Consider the following 21109-nt stretch of genomic DNA (forward strand, 5'->3'; position numbering starts at 1 on the left):
CAATTCAGCAATTGGAGAAGCTGAAAAGTAGAGACAGACAGACAGAGGACTCTCTATGTAATTTTGGCTGGCCTTGAGCTCACGTAAATCTGCCTGTCTCTGCCTCCTGAGTGCTGAGATCAAAGGTGCCTAATCTAAGATCTCTAAGATGTCTGTCTATGTTTCTTCCTAAGAGCTTAGTTTTAGCTCCTAGGTTGAGGTGTTTGGTCCATTTTGAGTTAACCTGTGTTCAGTCTCAGGTAAGGGTCTTTGCATGTCGATGACCAGTTGGCCCAGATCCTTGGCTGATTGAGTCTTCATGCCTTGTAGCTCGAACTGGCCTAGATCTCGTCATCCTCCTGACTTGGCCTCCCAGGTGTTGGAATTATAGGCGTGTACCACCACACCTGCTTGTGTCTTAATTAATTTAGGTCCTTGATTTCATTTAACGATCATAACAGACCTGAGACCTGTTTATTATCGTCATTGATTACAGATTTTTAAAGCTGATTCTTATTTTTTAAGGATGATTTTGTTTTTATTTTTTAAATTAGGCATACATATGTGTGTCTGAGTGAGGGTTCATGCACAAGAGTGTGGTTCCTACAGAGTCTGGAGAAGGTTGGATCACCTGGAGCTGGCGCAGGGAGCGGCCTGACTGGAGTGCTGGGACCAAACTCCAGTTCTGTAGGAGCGGCCACAGAGCCCTCTCTCCAGCCTCATTTAGTTTAAACGTTAGTGGTTGTCCGTGGTCATCTTACCAGATGACGGAAGCCAACGTGGACAGTCCTGGAGAGAGGTCTGAGTCTCTTGTGCTCTCTCAAGTCCGAGTCGGAGGTCCCTGGCCTGTGCCTGTGTTCTAGGCTGTGAGACCCACAAGGGCTCCAGCCAGGAGAGGGTTACCAAGAGTCTAGAGACTGACGGCCATGTAGAGGAGGGTGTGGCTAGATACCTGAGTTCTCTTTCAGGCAGTGAGCTCCAGGAAGCCTTTGCTTTTTGTATTCCAGCGTCCCTGCTTGGGATGCTGAGCCATACACTGGGACTCTGCCCTTCGGGGATGTGTGAGGAAGTTGGGGCAGTTTTCAGGGTTCTTCTGTCCCCACGCTGCCCCCCTCACGAATGGCAGAGGTGACACTGGAAAAGCAGCATCTGAGTGACGGACCATCTGAGGTGGAGGTGAAACTCCCCGTTAGCTGCTGTGAAGGACTCACCCCGTCCTTTTCTGTGGTTTCTCCAGTTCTGGACTTCAGTGACCCCTTCAGCACGGAGGTGAAGCCCAGAATCCTGCTCATGGGTCTCAGAAGGAGCGGCAAGTCGTCCATACAGAAAGTCGTCTTTCACAAGATGTCCCCGAGCGAGACCCTGTTCCTGGAGAGCACCAACAAGATCTGCAGGGAGGACGTGTCCAACAGCTCCTTTGTCAATTTCCAGATCTGGGACTTCCCGGGGCAGATTGACTTTTTCGACCCGACCTTCGACTATGAGATGATCTTCCGGGGAACCGGAGCGCTGATCTTCGTCATCGACTCCCAGGTACACAGAGCCTCACCACGGCAGCACCTGCCTACCTCCCCACAGCCATTTGCAGTGGTTTTTGTTCTTGTAAAAGTGTGTGTGTGTGTGTGTGTGTGTGATGCACATACAAATGTGTGTGCAAGCTTTCATTCACCATAGCTCGTGTGTGTGTGTGTGTGTGTGTGTGTGTGTGTGTGTGTGTGTAAGAGAGATCAGAGGGCATCTCTTCAGAGTCTTCTCTCCCACACCTTGTGGGGTCAGAGGATCAAGCTTAGGTTGTCAGGTCTGAGCCAAGCACCTTTACCAGCTGAGTGATCCTGGGCCCAGTGGTTTAGGTTTTCAAATCTGCAATAGGTCCTTCCGTCAGACAAGGATTTCTCAGAGCCCTCAGACTCTGCAGCAGAAAAGGTTCCCTGTCCAGTCATAGCGCAAACTCCCTTAACCCATAAGATCATAACCTGATGTGGTAGTTTGGATGTGACTGGCCGCCCATAAGCTCATAGGGAATGGCACTATTGGGAGGTGTGGCTTTGTTGAGGTAAGTGTGGCTTTGTTGGAGGAAGTGTGTCACTGTAGAGGCAGGCTTTGAGGTGTCATATGCTCAAGCCACACCCAGTATCTCAGACTACTTCCCATTGGCCTGCATATCAAGATGTAGAACTCACAGCTCCTTCTCCAGCACCATGTCTGCCTGCACGTCTCCATGTCCCACCACGATGATAATGGACTGAACCTCTGAACTGTAAGCCAGCCCCATTTAAATGATTTCCTTTATAAGAGTTGCCGTGGTCATGGTGTCTCTTCACAGCAATAGAAACTAAGACACCTGGGAAACCTCATAGATGTAGGGCAGATCCCAGAAGACGTGTGGAATGATGACAGGTTCTCTGCAATAAACGTTTGTTTGAAGGCTACATATTACAGTATTTATTTTCAAAGTAGATAGAATTCTAAGTGAAAATTTTCTTCTGAATCAAAGTATTATTTTAAATTATTATTATTTTTTAAAGATTTATTTGTTTATTATGTATACAGTGTTCTGCCTGCATGTATGTCCGCATGCCAGAAGAGGACACCAGATCTCATCGATGGTTGTGAGCCACCATGTGGGTGCTGGGAATTGAACTCAGGACCTGTGGAAGAACAGCCAGTGCTCTTAACCTCTGAGCCATCTCTCTAGCCCCTTAAATTTATTATTTTATCTGTATGGGTGTTTTACCTGTGTGTATGTCTGTGAACAACCTGTATACCTGGTGCCTTCAGAAGCCTGAAGAAGGTGTCGGATTTCCCGGAACTGGAGTTATAGACAGTTGAGAGCTGCCGTGTGGGTGCTGGGAATTGAACCTGGGTCCTCTGCGAGAGCAACCAGTGCTCCTAACCACTAAGTCATCTCTCCAGCCCTTGAATCAAATTATTCTTAGCAGTGTATACTTGATTACTATAACTCTTGTATGTATTTTGTAGATGACTGTTAAAATGTGAGGTAGGTATCTCGTAGGAAGATGGATATTTGATTGATTTTTCCACAGTTCACATCTGTGTTTGAATCTGCAGTTCTGCTTTCCTTCTCTGCTCCTATAGCTGTGAGTACCGAGAAATGTGTTCATATGGATGAGTTGGGGATACAGAGTGAGTTTTGTCATAACATTTTGCACAAGAATTTTAAATCCTTCCAGATTGTGTCTCCTACATGATCTGATTTTCTGTCATAAAAATTATTTTTAGTAGTTTATTAACAGTTCTGTGTAGTCCTCCTTCAATTTGGTTGTAAGTGAAGAGTAGGCAGCCCTTGACTGGTGAGGAGCCCCGTTCCCCAGCCATTGGCCATCCTCTCCAACTGGGGCCTTGCCACGGGGCTCAGTGAGAAGAGGAGGAAGGAGACCAGGCTGGCCAGTGCTGGGGAGGGTGTGTGGGGTTGGGACCTTAGAGGGTGTCTGAGACTGTGGTGCCAGCTTCAGGCTTTCCCAGGCCTAAAGGGAGCGGTTCTCTAGGGAATTGCCAAATCCAGTCTAGAGTGAGGGTCAGGGAGTTCCCTGAAATAAAGTGCCCCTGCCATCCCGTCCGGTCAGCCTTCCAGGCGCATCTTTAGCAAACCCTTGTTCCAGGAGGCTGCACTGTGTGACCAGCTCTGAGTTTCTTCAGCGGGAGGTCTGTAGAAGGAGAGACTGAAATCCAATGCCAGACCCGTGGTGGGTTCATCAGCTCCCCCCCACAGCTTGTGCGTAGACCCTTCACATGCCTGGGCTGTCGGGAGCTGCTCTTCTGGTACTCCAACTTGTACTGACCTGTTTTCTGGCCTGTCTCCCTGTCTGTCTGCCAGCACTGTAAATCAAGGTGCTTGGGGCCCAGGAGTGGCGAGTGCATGCACAGTACAGGGCAGGGAACTCTCTTCCCTGGAGTCAGCCCATGTGTTTTTGTAGCTGTTTAAGTGGCTGCCCATGAGTAAGCGCATTCCAACCAGAGCTACAGATCATTTCGGACGATGGCTTGGTAAATACTCAGTTACCATACTGTGCTGTGTAGCAGCTCCAATGCAGATCTGAATAAGGCATTTATGATATGGCTGTAAGTTAGCCACAAATAGGTATATTTACTCATTTTTACTTTTCATTGTTCATTTTATTTTTAATCAGGGGTACATATGTCCCAGTGCGTGGGTCTGTGTGTGTACTTGTTTGTGTCCCGGTGTGTGGGTCTGCATGTGTATGTGTGTCCTGGTGTGTGGGTCTGCATGTGTACCTGTGTGGTGTCTCAGTGTATGGGTCTGCATGTATACGTGTGTCCCAAAGTGTGGGTCCGTGAGTGCACATATGTGTGTCCCGGTGTGTGGTTCTGCATGTGTACGTGTGTCCCAGGGTGTGGGTCTGTGTGTGTACATATGTCCCAGTGTGGAGGTCTGCATGTGTGTGTGTGTCCTGGTATGTGGGTCTTCATGTGTACGTGTGTCCCAGGGTGTGGTCTGCATGTGCACATGTGTGTGTCCCGTTGTGTGGGTCTGTGTGTGTACCTGTGTGTGTGTGTGTCCCAGTATGTGGGTCTGCATGTGTACATGTGTCCCAGGGTGTGGGTCCGTGCACATGAGTGCAGGTTCTTACAGAGAAGGAGGTGTCTGCTCTCCTGGAAGCAGCATTATAGGTGGTTGTGAGCTGCCCCACAGGTCCCTTAGGTCCTGGGAACTGGACTCTGGTCCTCTGCTGGACAAGCAAATGCTCTTGACCACCACACTCTCTCCAGCTCAAAGTTGCTTATTTTTAGCTAGGCAATTTTATTTAAACATAAAGCAGGCTTTTCAGTTAGGTTAGTAATTGTGTTTCTTGTTGTGTGTGTGTGTGTGGGGGGGGGGCGTTAATTTACTGCAGGTCACAGGAAAATCTAATAATGTTTGAGAAAGATCTTCCCTCCTCCTCTCTTCTCTCTTCCTCCTTCTCTCCCTTTTTCCTTTTTTCATACCTTTTCTTTCTTTGAGACAAGGTCTTAACTGTTGCTCAAGCTGGACTTGAATTCACAGCAGCCTTCCTACCTTAGGGAATGCTGGGATTACAGGCATGAGCATCTTGTCCCCCTTCCTCACTCCCCCCCCCCAACAAGGTCTCTTTACATAGCCCAGGCTGTCCTGATACTCACTGTGTAGCCCAGGCTGGCCTCAAACTCAGAGAGAGCTGCCTGCCTCTGCCTCCCAATTGCTGGGGTTAAAGTCATGGCAACACCATACCCAGACTCAAGTAACACTTACTAAAATCACTAGGTGAGGGGCTGGTGAACTGGCTCACTGGGAAAAGATGCTCACTGTCAAGTCTGACTGTATGAGTTTGATCCCCAAGATCCACATGGTGGAAAGAGAGAATTGACTCCTGCAAGTTGCCCTCTGGCCTCTACACCCATGTGTATGCACACACATACACCCAAACAAACAAACCGATAAATAAATGTGAAAATGATTGGGTGGGTCGAGAGTGTTGCCCAGAGCACTAGCCTGCTGTACCTAATACCCTGAGTTTGACCTCCGGCCACACACACGCAAAGGAAAAAGCATTGAGTGCTCTTACTAAAATTAATAATTAAGAGGCTTGAGAGATGGCTCAGCGGTTAAGAGCGTTTGCTACTCTTGCAGAAGACCCAGCTTTGATTCTTTGCACCCACACAGTGGCTCCCAACCCTCTGCAACTCCAGTTCCAGGGAATCCAGTGCCCTCTTCTGGATACTGAGGGCACTTAATGCATGTGGTGCACAGACAAACCTTCCAGCATGTCTCACACACATTAAAAAACAAAAAAATTATAGATTAACTAAGTGGTTTCCGGACCTAATACTCATCGGGTGGCAGCAGTGTGTAAAAAGTGTTTGCAGGGATCTTACCCGACGTTCTTGGGATGGGGAGAGGAAACCCTGACTTCCAGGAGCCCCCCCCACACACCCGCCCTCCTCCCTTCCTGTTGAAAATAAGCATTATCAAGCTTTTTTTTTCTTTTTGACAGTTGTTTTTGAGACATCTCACTAAGCTCTGGGTGGCCTGGAGCTCTCTCTGTAGCCCAGGGTGGCCTCAGGTTCACAGAGATCCTCCTGCCTCTGCCTCCCAGGTGCTGAGATTAAATATGTGCACCACCACAACTGGCTACGTTTTTTGTTTGTTTGTTTGTTTTTTTGAGACAGCATCTCACTGTGTAGCCCTGGCTGGTCTGGAACTCACTATGTAGACCAGGCTGGCCTCTAACTCATAGATTGACCTGCCTCTGTCTTCGAAATGCTGGAATTAAAGGTGTGAGCTACCACGCCTGATTTAAGGTTTTTTTTGTTTTGTTTTGTTTTGTTTTGTTTTGTTTTGGTTTTTCGAGACAGGGTTTCTCTGTGTAGCTTTGTGCCTTTCCTGGAACTCACTTGGTAGCCCAGGCTGGCCTCGAACTCACAGAGATCCGCCTGGCTCTGCCTCCCGAGTGCTGGAATTAAAGGCGTGAGCCAGCACGCCTGATTTAAGGTTTGTTTTTTAAGTTGTGTGTGTGATGTGTGTGTAACTTTGCAGAGTTCCCTCCTTTTGCCTTTCCACATGTTCCAGAGCTCCAGCTCCGGCCATCAGGCTTGCAGGTGGTGTGCCTTTACTCACTGAGCCATCCTGCTGCCTCCCGCCCCCTCCTTTCTCATGTCTAAGCAGGGCATGTGTGGTCTGAAACCACATATTGTTTCCCCAGAATACCTCACAGTCACAGTTTCTAGAAAGAAAAGGTGTTTTCACAGAACCTTGTGAAGGAAAGAAGAAGGAAGCCCAAGTGATTTCCCATGAACTAAATGCTTGACGCCTGCTCTGCAGAGAACTCGGAGTCTACCACATCTCCTGTAGCTGTTCCGCCCACTCCTGTGGACCTGGCGTTCCTGGTCACTGTGGGAGTGGGAGCGACGAGGGCCTGCCGTACAACTCCTAGAGCGAACAGCAGAGGAGAAGTTAGAGTGTCTTTTCCTTAGTGTTGTCATAGATGGCAAGAGCAAACAGAATGGGGTGCTGGAGCTATGGCTCAGCAAGTAAGAGGGCTTGCTGTGCAAGCCTGAGCGCCTGAGGATCTAGTTCAAATCCCAGCTTTGGTACAAAAAAAGCCCCAGGTGCCACACAAGCTAGGAAGCCCAGCGCTGTAGGGCAGAGCAGAGACAGGAAGGTCACTGGGGCTTGCTAACGGTCAGCGTAGCTCCAGACTCGATGAGAGACCTTGTCACAGAATCAGATGGAGTGATAGAGCAAGGGTGGGTACACACATGCACGCATATATGTGCAAACATTGCACACACACACACACACACACACACACACACACACACACACACGAAAGAGAAAAGAACATAATAGTTAGGCATCTGTAATCCTCTGTTGTAGTGATTACGGTACTTGTGGTGAACCCAGAGTCTGTGTGTGCTAGGCGAGTGCTCTGCCACAGGGCCACACTCTTGAGCCTTTACAATTTTTGTTTTGAGGTAAGAGCTCACTAAACTGACCAAGCTGGCCTCAAACTTGTGATCTCCTACCTTGCCCGGCTGGACAGCTAGGGTTGCAAGGCTTGTACCACTGGACCCCACATTTCCTTCCTTTCCCTGTCATGTTTAGTTTTTAGGGTCTTTTAGGGAAGGTGCACACTGCCACCTGAATTACCCTACCAGGCTCTCATTGATTTACTTATTTTTAATTGTATGTATGTCTCTGTGTGTGTGTGTGTGTGTGTGTGTGTGTGCACATGAGGGCCAGAAGAGGGTGTCAGGTCCCCTGCTTCTGAAGTTACAGGTATGATGAGCCTCCCCATGTGGACCTGGGAACTGAACCTGAGTCGTCTGTGAGAGCAGTATATGCTCTCACTGCCCAGCCTCTCTCCAGGCCCTCCAGTGTCTCGTTTTCAATCATTAAGGCTCTATACTATTTCATCTGCTAGTGTGAGCCGGGTGTGGTGGTACACCTTTAATGCCAGCACTTGGGAAGCAAAGAGGCAGGCAGCTCTCTTGTGAGTTTGAGGCCAGCCTGGTCTACATAGTTCCAGGACAGCCAGGCCTATGTAGAAAGACCCTGTCTCAAAAAAACAAAACAAAATAAAGTCTGTTAGTGTAATTAGTTTTATACATTGGACAGGGTTGTTTAGCATATTTTAGTATTTTCTTTGAATATTGGGTAACTTTGCTCACAGTCCTGCCGCTTAAAGTGGGCTTTCTCCTTAGTTAAAGATGTAAGTGGTAACATGTTTGAATGCACTCCTTTCAAGGACATACTTTAAGAGGTTACAAATATACCTCCCATGTAACCAGCCCACATTGAAGACATAGGATCTTTCCACCCTCTGGGTTCCCCGGGGCCTTTTCATTCCTGTCCCCTCAGTGCCCAGCCTCAGGCAACCACAGCTGTGCTTTGGGGGAAGTCTCCACACCTCTGCATTGTACCACTGAGCAATCCTAGAGATCATGGAGACAGGCAGGTATGTCTCAGCTGACTTCCCATGTGACTTAGTCACAAAAGCCGGCAGGAGGGCTGCAGGTGGTGATTTGCTGACTTCTCTGGATTAGTATTAAACTCCTTCCCATCCTCCTACCTAGCCTGATCGTGTCTCCATCTGTAGTCTCCATCAGTCCTTGAGAGCTTTAGGAAGCTGGGAGGCGTCCTATCTCACGGAAGACCTAGGTGTTGGTCTAGTTTCTTTTCCTGGAATTCCAGCTCCTGTCTTTATGATTACCAACAACCTACACTGTGACTACCCAAACAGCTGCGTTTTCTTAGCTTCTCGTCTCTGTGTTCACAAACCCAGGTTTGTATACTTGAAGTCTGTGATGCTGGAATTGTTTTTCTCAGGGGTGTTGGGAGTTTGGCAAAATATTTTTGGAGATTGTAGCTATGTGTTTCCAGGTGATGAGTGTGTATAGAATGTTCTGGAAACAAAGCTGAAGGCATGAACTTTGTTCCAGGATGACTATATGGAAGCACTGGCCAGGCTCCACCTCACAGTGACCAGGGCCTACAAAGTGAATACTGACATCAACTTCGAGGTGTTTATTCATAAAGTGGACGGTCTGTCAGATGATCACAAAATTGAAACCCAAAGAGACATTCACCAGAGGGCAAATGATGACCTTGCAGATGCTGGATTAGAAAAAATTCACCTGAGGTAAGAGCCAACACCCCTTAGGGTCTGGGTCCTAAGAAAGGCTGGAGCAAGTGTGCTTGGGTTTCCGTCACCACGGCTGGCAGGGTGTGGGTTGCATGGATGGTGTGGATTTACTTATTTACCTGTTTTGTGCTGGGATAGGATCAAAGATGCTTCGCACTTGCTAAATGCTAACCTTTGGTGAAAATAGTGTTTTGTTTTACTTTTGTATTCAACAAATTGTCAAAGCTAAACTTCTCGTCTCATATGAGAAACACAACAAAAGCTGTGACTCTAACCCAGCATGCTAACTGGTGCTAAATACTAGTTCCTGCTAGTAGGATGGTACTTATAACCTCGAACAGATGAGGCTTAAAATCATTAGGATAGGAATTCAGAGGAAAACTTCTCCCACTTATTTTGTGGGGTAGGACAGTGCATAATCATTGACTTTGCAAATTGGAAGATGAAGAAAATGGCGTGCTTCAGTATCAGTAATTTAAAAGCTACTGATTGGGCAACAGGCTTGTGTGGAGATGAGTGCAGAATCTCTTGTAGAATGTAAGGATGCTCACATGGATAAGGATAGCCAAACTCCAAAGCTTGCCGGTCAGTGCAGACGGGGCATGGCTCTGGCACCAGGGAGGGAAAGAGGCTTCCTGTTAGGACACACTTGTTTTTGACCAAGGCCATTATGAATTCTGAGGGGGGCTAGCGCTTGTGTGTATGTTACAATTGTACGTAAGATTACTGCCGTCAGTGGCAGACAGAGTCACAGGGAGCCTGATGAAACTCTGCCCTCTCTTTCAGCTTCTATCTGACAAGCATCTACGACCACTCGATATTTGAAGCCTTCAGTAAAGTGGTCCAGAAACTGATCCCCCAGCTCCCGACGCTGGAGAATCTGCTGAATATCTTCATCTCAGTAAGTAGATGATGGTGTGCTCCTGCCCAAGTCATTTGCAGAATTCCCGAGCCACATGGCAAGAGTAAGAAGTTGTGGGGGCTGGAGAGATGGCTCAGAGGTTAAGAGCACTGGCTGCTCTTCCAGAGGTCCTGAGTTCAATTCCCAGCATCCACATGGTGGCTCACAACCACCTGTAATGAGATCTGGTGCCCTCTTCTGGCCTGCAGCCATACATGCTGTATACATAATAAATAAATAAATCTTAAAAAAAAGTAGAGTAAGAAGTTGTAATACCTGCCTGCATTTCAGGGCCACTGTAGTATCACTCTTTTTTTGTTGTTGTTGTTTCTCTGTGTATCTCTGGCTGTCCTGGATCTCGCTCTGTAGACCAGGCTGGCATCAAACTTACAGAGATCCGCCTGCCTCTGCCTCCCGAGTGCTGGGATTAAAGATGTGCACCACCAACACCCGACCCCTCAGTTCGTATTTAATGTGTGTATGAATGTGTGTTTGGTGATGTCTTTCTCTTTTGTTTGCCTACCTTACTTATTTTTTGAGACAGGGTCTCATTATGTAGCCCTGGCTGGCCTTGTGAACTCACTCTTGAAGACTACTTCTACATTTTGTTTTAGAACCTTTAGATTTTTAACTCTGGAAATGTGTGTTTCCCTGGTGTGCTTGGATTGCTTATTCAAGTGTGAGGCAATCATCGGCATTAACGGAACCTTACCTTGGGTATGAAGCAGAAATCCTGGTTTGGGGGCCAGCACGTTGGTACAGCAAAGGCACCTGTTGCCAAGCCTCACCACCAGAGTCCAATCCGGACCACACGGAACAAGAGAGAGCCAGTTCCTTCCAAAGGTTGTCTTCTGACCTCCACATCTGTGCTGTTGCGAGTCCTAACTACCTCCAAACAAAAATATATAAACAAATGAGAGAAAATTTCTTTAAAACGCCTTGGTTCTCCCAATGAAATCTGTATTTGAAAATCCACAGATTTAACACTCTGTGAGTGATGAGCCGTGAGTCCTACAAATGGCCAGGCCAAGAGTTAGCAAACACTGTCCAAGTGGTTCACCAAGGATAACTTAGGCTAATTCTGCCTTTCATTTTTTTTCAAATCCATCATAAGATTATAAAAGTAAAGTTTAAATTGCAATAAAATGGTACAACAGGAGTTCCTAATAGTTTTAGCTTACTTATATACGGCATTGGGATGTCATATAATTTTTTTAAGTCTTTAGGGAAATCACTCTCTTATAAACTGTTTGTCTGCTGACTGTACAGATTAGAAGGCTTCACTGGGACAGTTTCACGGAGGCTTGTGTTGTGCTTTAATCCACCCCACCCTCCAAGCTGCTCTTCCTTCCCCTCGCCGCCCCTTCCCTGATTCGGTCTGAACTTGCTGTTACTTTTTTTTTTCTTAATTATGAATGCCCAGCCTTAACTTGGCTTCTTTCTTTCTTTCTTTTTTTTTTTTTGTTTTAATACACTGTTTATTTTTATTTTTTTGAGATTTTCATACAATATATTTTTTTATTTTTTAAATTACACTCGTGATATTTATTAATTACACTCATGATATTAATCACATTTGTGGTATTCATAGATTACATTCACAGTATTCATTCAATTATATATATATATATATATATATATATATATATATATATATATATATATTTATTTTTTAATTTTAAATGCCGAATGTCATTTATTGAAGGGGGGAGGAGGTCTTAAATACAGGCTTACAACACAATGGGAGAACCCCGGAGGGCAGAATTTCCGCTACTGATGTTTTATAATCTTGCATCTAAGCTGTTAACGCCCATTATTCAGGATACACAGACAAGGAACTTCCCTTAAGCATTCAGGAGGGTGGAACCTGGCAGGGAATTAGCATAGGGAGGATATCAAGGTCAAGATCCGCAAGCAAGGCAGCTGTTACTTTAAAGCATGTCTTTTCCCCCCTCAGAATTCTGGAATTGAAAAGGCGTTCCTGTTTGATGTGGTCAGTAAGATTTATATTGCAACTGACAGTACTCCAGTGGACATGCAGACTTACGAACTCTGCTGCGATATGATAGACGTGGTGATTGACATCTCTTGTATTTATGGGTAAGCCAAACATTCTTTTTATTGTAATTGAAACAAGTTTTTCAGACAATATATTCTGATTATGCTTTCCCCTTCCCCAAATAAAATATTCTTTTTTTTTTTTTTTTATGGTTTTTCGAGACCGCATTTCTCTGTAGCTTTGGAGCCTATCCTGGAACCCTCTTTGTAAACCAGGCTGGCCTCGAACTCACAGAGATTGGCTTGCCTCTGCCTCCCAAGTGCTGGGATTAAAGGCGTGCGCCACCATGCCCGGCTTTTTTTTTTTGTTTTTTTGAGACAGAGTTTCTCTGTGTAGTTTTGGTGCCTGTCCTGGATCTCGCTCTGTAGCCCTGGCTAGCCTCAAACTCACAGAGATCTGCCTGGCTCTGCCTCCCGAGTGCTAGGATTAAAGGCAAGTGCCACATCTTTGCATTTACTCACTTGACTTTTGTACTTTTGTTTTAAGTGACTGGAATCTAGAAATAGACCACTTAACATGCCAGTAAAAACAGGTAATTGTTGAGCAAATGCCTTATATGATTAAAACTTTGTTGCACATCTAATTTAATTCTCAGCTGTTCCATGAGGCAGGAATTGTTTTACAAATGCAGAAATGGACTTTAGAATGGTGAAATTTCTAGCAGCTGATCTACTGTCAGCAGGAAAAGAGCAGACTTTGAACCCTGGTCTAAATGATCATGATCTGATGCTGGAAAACCTGTCCACCCAGTGCACCCCATGGGGTAAAATAGACCCACAAGCTGTTGAGAACATTTCCATTATCCTGTTACAGAAAATACCACCTCAGTATTTTTAAAAATTTGATTTTGATTGTCTAGGTAGTGGAGAATTATAATACCGGGCAAATGACATCTACTAGTTTTTATTATGGCTTTAACATCATAGAAACTCAAACTTTCTATATGCTTAAAATAATATTTGAGAGCGGAGAAAGTTGTATTACTAAAGACGGAAACAATCACCATGCTTGGGAGTCTGCTGTGCACGTTTGTACAGTTGGAGTGTAAGCGAGCTGTTATTGATGTTGTCAGCACGTGGCTAGCTGCCCTCTCAGACCTTGGTTCCTCCCGCTGTTCTCTGCCTCACACCACCTGACATTCAGCCTGCTCTGTGGGCTTCTAGAAGTTTCAGGCTTAGCTACTCCTGTCTTCCACCATCTGAAAATTCTTTGCCCATCCTGTGAGACTTTCTGTTACCTCTGTCGCATATACATTCATGCACATGTCAGCTCATGTGTCCACATGACATGCTGACCCCCAAGACTGCGGTGAGAATGAAAACACTGTTAGAAGGCTCACACTCTTCCTGCCCTGATAGAGCCTAGATACATTGTACTTGCCATAATTTGTTTTTGCATCAGACAAGGACATCTAGCTTTACAAGTAGACCTTCCTCACGGTTAGGACCCTGTGGCAGTCTCTTATTTTAAAGCAGTAAATGGATGACCTTGAATGAGGCCTGGAAGCTGAGTGAGTCCGATCACAGTCTCAGTTGCTGTGGCAATCAGGTACAGTGAACAGTACAAATATCTGGCACATAGTTAATGATAGGCATTTCATTATTGTGCCATACGGTAATTAGATGTAAGTGGCGAGTTGTTTGGGTAAATGATGTTAATCAGAGGAACTTTCACCAGCTAAAACAAACAGGAGGAGAGAGGGAGCTGGGCTTTGCCAGAGATGGCTTTTCTGTAGTAGAATGCTGGTGTTCTGAGAACCCACAGGATCCAGTAAGAACTGGTTTGGATCACAGTGGGTTGTGGGTTCTAGAGTTTCCTCAGTATGCTTGCTAGTTTTATGTCAACTTGACTCAAGCTGGAGTCAGCAGAGAGGAGGGAGCCTCACTTGAGAAAAATACCTCCATAAGATTGACTGTAGGCAAGCCTGAAAGGCATTTTCTTAATTAGTGATTGATGTGGGAGGGTCCAGCCCATTGTGAGGGCGCCATCCCTGGGCTAGTGGTCCTAGGTTCTAAGAAAGCAGGCTGAGCAAGCCATGGGGAGCGAGCCAGTAAGCCACACCCCTCTATGTCTTCTGCATCAGCTCCTGCTTCCAGGTCCCTGCCCTGTTTGAGTTCCTGTCCCGACTTCTTTCGTTGATGGTCAATGATACGGAAGTGTAAGCCAAATAAACCCTTTCCTCCCCAAGTTGTTCGGTCATGGTGTTTCGTCACAGCAGTAGTCACCCTAAGACACTCAGTCTACTGGAGCAGCTGTAAGCCAGCTCAGTCACCAGCAAAGTGGGAGCTGGAATGTGGGTAGAGACGAGGGCCCTTGTGGGCAGCCCAGGAAGCAGGTGGCCTGGGGACAGGAGGTCTTACTGCACTTTCTCAGCTGCCTACTAGACACCACAGGACTTTCTCAGCTGAGGCTCTGCATAGTTAGCAGCTCGACACACACATAAACACACACACCAACATACACACTCACATGCATGTGTACACACACACACACACACACACACACACACACTCACGCGTATTCCACCTTCACATGTTTTCCTTGCTTGTAGATGATAAAGTGAACTGTACAACCATTTCAGTTGCAAAACTTCACCAGTTTCTTCTTGTAATTTTTTTGGTTCTTCCATTTTGTGTGCTGTATTACTTTGTTGTGGTGGTAAGAGCAATACCTACTTATGACAAGCATAAAAAATAAACTAGCTTGGGATCAGGGATTCGAGCTCAGTGATAGGGCGCTTGCCTGACCTGTTGGAAGCCTGCCTTAGATCTTAACTTAAAGCCAAAGCCCAGGGACTCACCTATGCTAGACAAGGGTGCTATCACTGACCTACATCCACAGCCTCTTTTTTTTGTTTGTTTTGGGTTTTTTTGTTGTTGTTTTTTTCTTTTGAGACAGGGTTTCCTGTGTAGCTCTGACTGTCCTGGAACTCATTATGTAGACCAGGCTGGCTTCAAACTCACAAAGATCCACCTGCCTCTGCCTCCCAAGAGCTGGGATTAAAGGCTGCGCCACCACTGCCCGGCTTATCCACAGCTTGTTAATTCTGTTTTCTAGCAGTTTTTCCTCTGGCCCAAGTCAAGCCCTGCATTTTTCTGTCCGGTCTGTTTGGACTCTCTTTGGAAGTCTTTGCCTTTGCTTCTGGCAGCCTAACTGTTCTCCCGTATGTACAAACAAGATGCCTTTGGCTACAGAGGCACGAGGGCTCGCCTCTACCTCCACTCCTGTTCCTCAGGCACCTAGAGAGGTGCCCAGCTGCCGCAGTACCCACTCACTGTGTTGGTAAGAGGGTGACTGCGAGAGCCGCTACACCTCCTGTGCCTGGGCTGCCGAGGTCTTCTACCCAAAGGCACTCCAAGCACACACAGCCTATTAGGGTGATAGTTTTCTGTGTGGGGGTCTGTCGCTGGGTTGCGATTTGGAGTTCTTCTTTCTTGAAGGTCAAATACATTCTGGTTTCTGTCTCCGTTTAGTCTCAAAGAAGATGGAGCAGGAGCCCCGTATGACAAGGAGTCCACAGCCATTATAAAGCTGAATAACACAACAGTCCTTTATCTAAAAGAGGTGACAAAGTTCTTGGCGCTCGTTTGCTTTGTCAGAGAGGAAAGCTTTGAGAGAAAAGGTAACTTTCGGTGTGATTTCCAAGGACGGCCTCGGTTCATGCTGCCTCTGTTGCCCGGTGGGTGTGTGTAGACACGGCGTGCCCGCAAAGCCTCTAGGCTTTAGTTCCTTGGCCTGAGGCAAGCCTGCATGATGGAGCTGGCGTCTGGCCCTGCCTGGCCCTGGTGTGCCTGGCCCCGGTGTGCCTGGCCCCGGTGTGCAGCCGAGAGGGATAAGGTGGAACCAGAACCAGATCCTCCATGGGCCTCAGCTGTTACTTTGCCAAGCTGTTGCACCAGGAAAGGGTTTCTTCGCCTATGTTGCAGACGGGGCCTGTCCCTGGGCCCCAGTGCTAGGTGTTTGGTAAACCATGTGACCGTTGTTCTCCCGATTACAGAGGTAGATGGCATTTGTCTGCTTGGCGTTCACATGCTCTCTTCAAATGGCAGGGATGGTGTCATGATGCACACAGTGAAGGAATGACCAATACTGCTCTAAACGTGACTTGTAAGGGTCAAGTTCAGTTGGTGAGGGGTATGTGTGTATATTTTAAGTAAAACAATTAACTGATTTTTTTAAAAACTTATTTTTTTCAATGATGCCAGCTTGGCTAGGGTGTAGTTTACTGGTAGCTAGGGTGTAGTTTACGACTGCTATCAGTGCTGTGGGTGGCACAGAGCTTGTCCATCTGCTCAGAGGCCTGGGCTTGATCTCCTGTGGTACGGAATGCAGAGCTAAACATCGCAAAGGCGAGCCGGGAAGCGCAGTGGTTACAGCCGCTGCTGCTGCTGCTGCTGCTGCTGCTGCTGCTGCTGCTGCAGCTTCTGCTGAAGCTTCTGCTGTCCTGTGAGCATGAGTGCTCATGATAAACTTGTTCCAAAATTAAGGAAAACATAAGGAACAAGATGAAACTTTGTATCTGAGCTAAGCCTTGTGTTACATTTCTGAGATTTTTTTTCCCTCTCTTTACTTCATCCCTTCATTCTCAACAAAACTGGCTGCACTGTTGGGATGGTTTCACTGTAATAAAGCCAGTTCATATTCTCTCTCTGTAGTGTATGCATGTATTGTATGTGGTGTATTCGTGTGGTATATGTAGTATATATGTGTGGTGTATGTGTGTGTTGTATGTGGTGTATTTGTGCGGTATATGTGGTATATATGTGTGTTGTATGTAGTGTATTTGTGTGGTATATGTAGTATATATGTGTGGTGTATGTGTGTGTTGTATGTGGTGTATTCGTGTGGTATATGTGGTATTTGCATGTGTTAGGTGTGGTGTATGCATGTATAGTATGTGGTGTCTTTGTGTGCATCCATATGTGTGGATGCCCAAGAGCGGACAGAGGCCAGGTCCTCTGTCACTCCGCCTTATGCCCTTGAGACAGAGTTCCTCACTGAAGCTCAGTGAGTCCCTCACTGAAGCAGAAACTCACCTTTTGGCTAGACTGGCTGACCGGCGTGCCCAGGGAGTATCCTGTGGGCACTTGCTCCCCGCCCCCACTCCACCAACAGCACCGGTGGGATTCCTCAGCTCAAAAGGCTAGGCCTGTTTTGGTGGCTTCCAGTGACTATTAACAAAATATCTTTCAGACTCTATGGTTAATATGTCCAGTTTGCTCTATCCTTATCAATCCTGAATTTTACTGTTTCAGGAAGTTGCTTTTCATTTAAATTTCCATGTCCACCCCTGAGGCTGTGTGTCTTCCAATGACTTCTGTGTCATTTTTCTCAAAACTCTGAAGGGTGTTCATCTTTTGTTCCTTATTTCCATCTGCTGGCAGGAGCAACAGCGTATCTATTAGATTATGGGCTTCCTTTGGGAAGATAGGCAGCAGGACTCGGCCAGTACACGGTGGTAGAGGCTTGCCTCTCGTGCGTGGTGCTGTAGGTTCAGTCCCAGTACTGACTGAGCATCCCCTGTCAACAAATGAAGATAGACAGGGCCTGTACTTCGTTCTTCTCGCTCACTGTACAGGAGATTTTACTCAGACCCAAAAAATGTAAGTGGCGTTGTTGAAATCTGACAGCACCAGCTTGTGTTGGGGCTAAAGATGGCTAGCTAGGGAGCAGGAGAGGTGATCCTCCCCAGGGACGAGCACACCAGTTGGTTGTCCAATGCCAAATGATCGGCCCTGAAGATAAACATACAGGTGGCCATCTATGGAGTGAGCAGAGCAGGGTATGTTTGGGAACATACATGTATATACATATATACATGAAGTAACAATTAGTGGAAAAGGTGGCCATGAATTTGAGGGAGAACAAGGAGGAAGAAAAGGGGAGGGAGAAATATTGTGACTAAATTGTAATCTACTTAAAAAAAAAAAAAAAAACATGTGGACCTAGGCTAGGTGTGTGCATACACACACACATTCACATTCTACATCTCTTCCCACATTTACTGTTGCTTGGTGTTGCCTGTGGATTTTGGAAGCTAAGGGAAACAAGGGCCACACAGATGTATAACTTAAGTGGGCAGCCGGTTCTAAAGTTTAGGAACATTTGCGCTAGGCTAGAGAACTTGTTTATTTTGAACCAATTTTATAATTAACTGAAAAGTTGCAAAAGTAGTAAATAATCTTCGAGCTCCCTTTGACAACATTTGACCTGGGAACTGACAGTCTTGCAGTTTCTAGCTGGAACGAGCTTGTGTACATTGACAAGCGTCCCACACAGAAATGCCACCGTGTCCTTCCCGCTCGGATAGTGCATGTTTTCTGTCTGTTCCCGGAGAATCTCTAATAAAAGTCGTATCAGGGTTTCCACTACAACGTTTCTAAGATTAAATGCTTCACGCTGCACAAATCCAGCTGCACCTTCAGCCTCTGCCATAACATCTGGCTGTGTGCAACTAAGTTCAAGTAGGAATGGATCATAGAGATCTTTAGTAAATTATTACGAAACCACAATCTCTGATGACAGACAGGTTTTGTAGCATATAGTAAACTAACTAGCAACCTAGCTGTTGAGTTTAATTATGTTATAACTAAAGAATGTAGGGAAATGGGCATGTGTAAAGTTTCAGCAAGACAGGCAATCCTGGAATTCACTCTGTAGACCAGACTGGCCTTGACCTCGAAGTTGTGCCTGCCTCTGCCTCCCGAGTGCTGGGATCACATACGCCACCAACACCTGGCCCCTCAGCTCATATTTAATGTGTGTGTATGCGTATGTGTTTGGAGGTGTCTTTTTCTTTTGTTTCCCTACCTTATTTAGTTATTTTTGAGACAGGGTTTCACTATGTAGCACTGGCTGGCCTTGAACTCATATATGGGTCCTGGGGAATTTAAGTTGTCAGGCTTGTGAAGCCAGCCCTTTTTGAAAATAATAATAAAAAATTGCTGTTTTATTATAGAGTGTGTGGAGTTGGTTCTCCCTTTCCACCTTCATTGTGTTTGGGAGTGGAATTTAGGTCATTCAGGCTTGCAGAGCAAACACCTGCTGAGCCGTCTTGACAGCCCCTGATTTATCTTAATTACAACTAGTCTTCAATCTGAATGATTAAGGTAGTGCCGTTCAGTGGTTTTTCAGATCTTTTGGGGGCACAGACACCTTTGGAAATGTGGCAAATCCTCTGGAAGCTTCTGGAATAGTCTTCAGCAAGAGCACCTGCCATTCCTGAGACCTAGGCCTGTTACATGATGGCTGCGCCTCTGCTGCCCCCTACTGGCCACGGATGACAGGAACGACAGGTCGTTTCTCGTGCGTTTAAAAGTGTTTCTGTCTTCTCCTGCAGGCCTCATTGACTATAATTTTCACTGCTTCCGGAAGGCCATCCATGAAGTTTTTGAGGTGAGGATGAAAATGGTGAAATCTCGGAAAGCCCAGAGTCGGTTGCAGAAGAAGAAAGGAACTACTCCCAACGGGACCCCTAGAGTACTGCTGTAGGGGAGCCGGAACCCACGCAAGCGTGTGCGATGAGGGTGCCACACGGCACTACAGGAAGGAAGGAGGAGCCTGGGACACTGACAGAGATTTGTTAAGGAAAAAAAAAATACTCTCTTTTTAAAACAAAATAAGCACTTCGAAGCAGAAACCTGTACAATAACAATAAAGTGAACCCCACTGTACTTTCATTATGTAAATGTAAACGTTTATGTCGATAGAAAAATCCCGTGTGAGAACTGCCAGGAACTGTACATATTTTGCACTTTTTTCATGTTTTTTTTCTCGTTGAGGTTAACTTTGATAAGATGACTTTTCTAAACTTTTCTGTACGTGGTGTCAAGGACGTGCATACTGTAGTCCATGTGGCAGTCGGAAATTAATCCAAAGTAACACACTGTTAATGACTTTTTGTAAACTGGGGAATCTTTGCTACCAATTATTGAGGGGGAAATCATTTCTCAGTGCAGCAGGAGTGGGTCAGGGCTGGGAGCAATAAGAACTCCTCCTGTTTGTAATGAGTTTTGTAGGAAATGGGAATTTTGTAGGAAAATGTTAGTACCAGGCTTACATCTAAGTTTGTACCCCTGTGGCCATGCCTCCCTACTCACCCGTCTTTAGGAAGCTCTTTACCTCAACACACATCTTTGAAGTCACTTTCTTCAGATAGGTGATTTCTTTTTGCTGTATTATTCTAATGAACTTTTGGGACCAGATTTCTAAAATGATGCCAATCAGTATAAAGAACTATGAATGTTGTTAGAGGAGACAGGGAAAAACAGCATGGATTTGTTGGGGGGCAAATTCTGGAGGTCCTTCCGTACCTGCCCAGGATGTAGGCAGATGGCCACTCAGACTAAATGCACTTGGTTCTTGTGTTTTTATTTGGCTCCTGTGAATGGCCTGGTGTTGTGCTGTGTTTAAAGTCTTTGTTCAGGGCCAGTGGCCACCGGTGTAGAGCAGATCTTTGGTCTCCACTATCGAGTTTAGTCCTTGGTGGCTCCGCTGGTTACCCGAATCCCACTTCCATCTGTGACAGTATGCCTCAAGTCCTCCACCTGCTCCTGCCAAGTTCAGCTTACTACTAACTTGCTCTGCAGGATGGAAGGCACAGGAAAGCTTGTGGCCAGTGGGAAAGGACAGCCTAAGGTAGAAGTTAGTTTTTTTTTTTTTTTTTTTAGATGAGCAGGGAATTGAGAGTCCTAGATCTAGCCCTGCACCCAGCCATTCCAAAGGTTAGCACTGTCGGGTGTGCATGGCGCTAGAAAAGGTCTTTTTAAAGCAGAGTCTCCTGGGGACATCAGAGCTGCTCTTGCATCTTGTCCCTGAAGCCCATTTCCTCCCCCCCCCCCCAGACAGGGTTATCTCTATGTAAATGTCTTGGCTATCCTGGAACTCACTGCGTAGACCAGGCTGGCCTTGAACTCAGAGATTTGCCTGCCTCTGCCTCCCGAGTGCTGGGATTAAAGGCATGTGCCACTGGCGCCCCACCAATCCCACTTTTAAATGTCATCTTCCATCTTCGTGCTTCCTTCCCCAAGT

At 46.2% G+C, this 21109-nt stretch overlaps 1 protein-coding gene across 1 annotated transcript in view; it reads left to right on the top strand.

Moving 5' to 3' along the window:
- The window catches only part of Rragd (Ras related GTP binding D), a 35651-nt gene extending 15893 nt beyond the window's left edge, over window positions 1-19758 (top strand). The window contains exons 2-7 of the mRNA XM_059254078.1: window positions 1217-1512; window positions 8917-9116; window positions 9906-10020; window positions 11978-12120; window positions 15553-15701; window positions 19419-19758. Of these exons, the coding sequence (XP_059110061.1) occupies window positions 1217-1512; window positions 8917-9116; window positions 9906-10020; window positions 11978-12120; window positions 15553-15701; window positions 19419-19570 (1055 nt within the window). The 3' untranslated portion in view covers window positions 19571-19758. The remainder of the gene's footprint in view (window positions 1-1216; window positions 1513-8916; window positions 9117-9905; window positions 10021-11977; window positions 12121-15552; window positions 15702-19418) is intronic.
- Window positions 19759-21109: the final 1351 nt, after the last annotated feature.

This window comes from Peromyscus eremicus, chromosome 2 (genome assembly GCF_949786415.1).
Source record: "Peromyscus eremicus chromosome 2, PerEre_H2_v1, whole genome shotgun sequence".
Lineage (NCBI taxonomy): Eukaryota > Metazoa > Chordata > Mammalia > Rodentia > Cricetidae > Peromyscus > Peromyscus eremicus.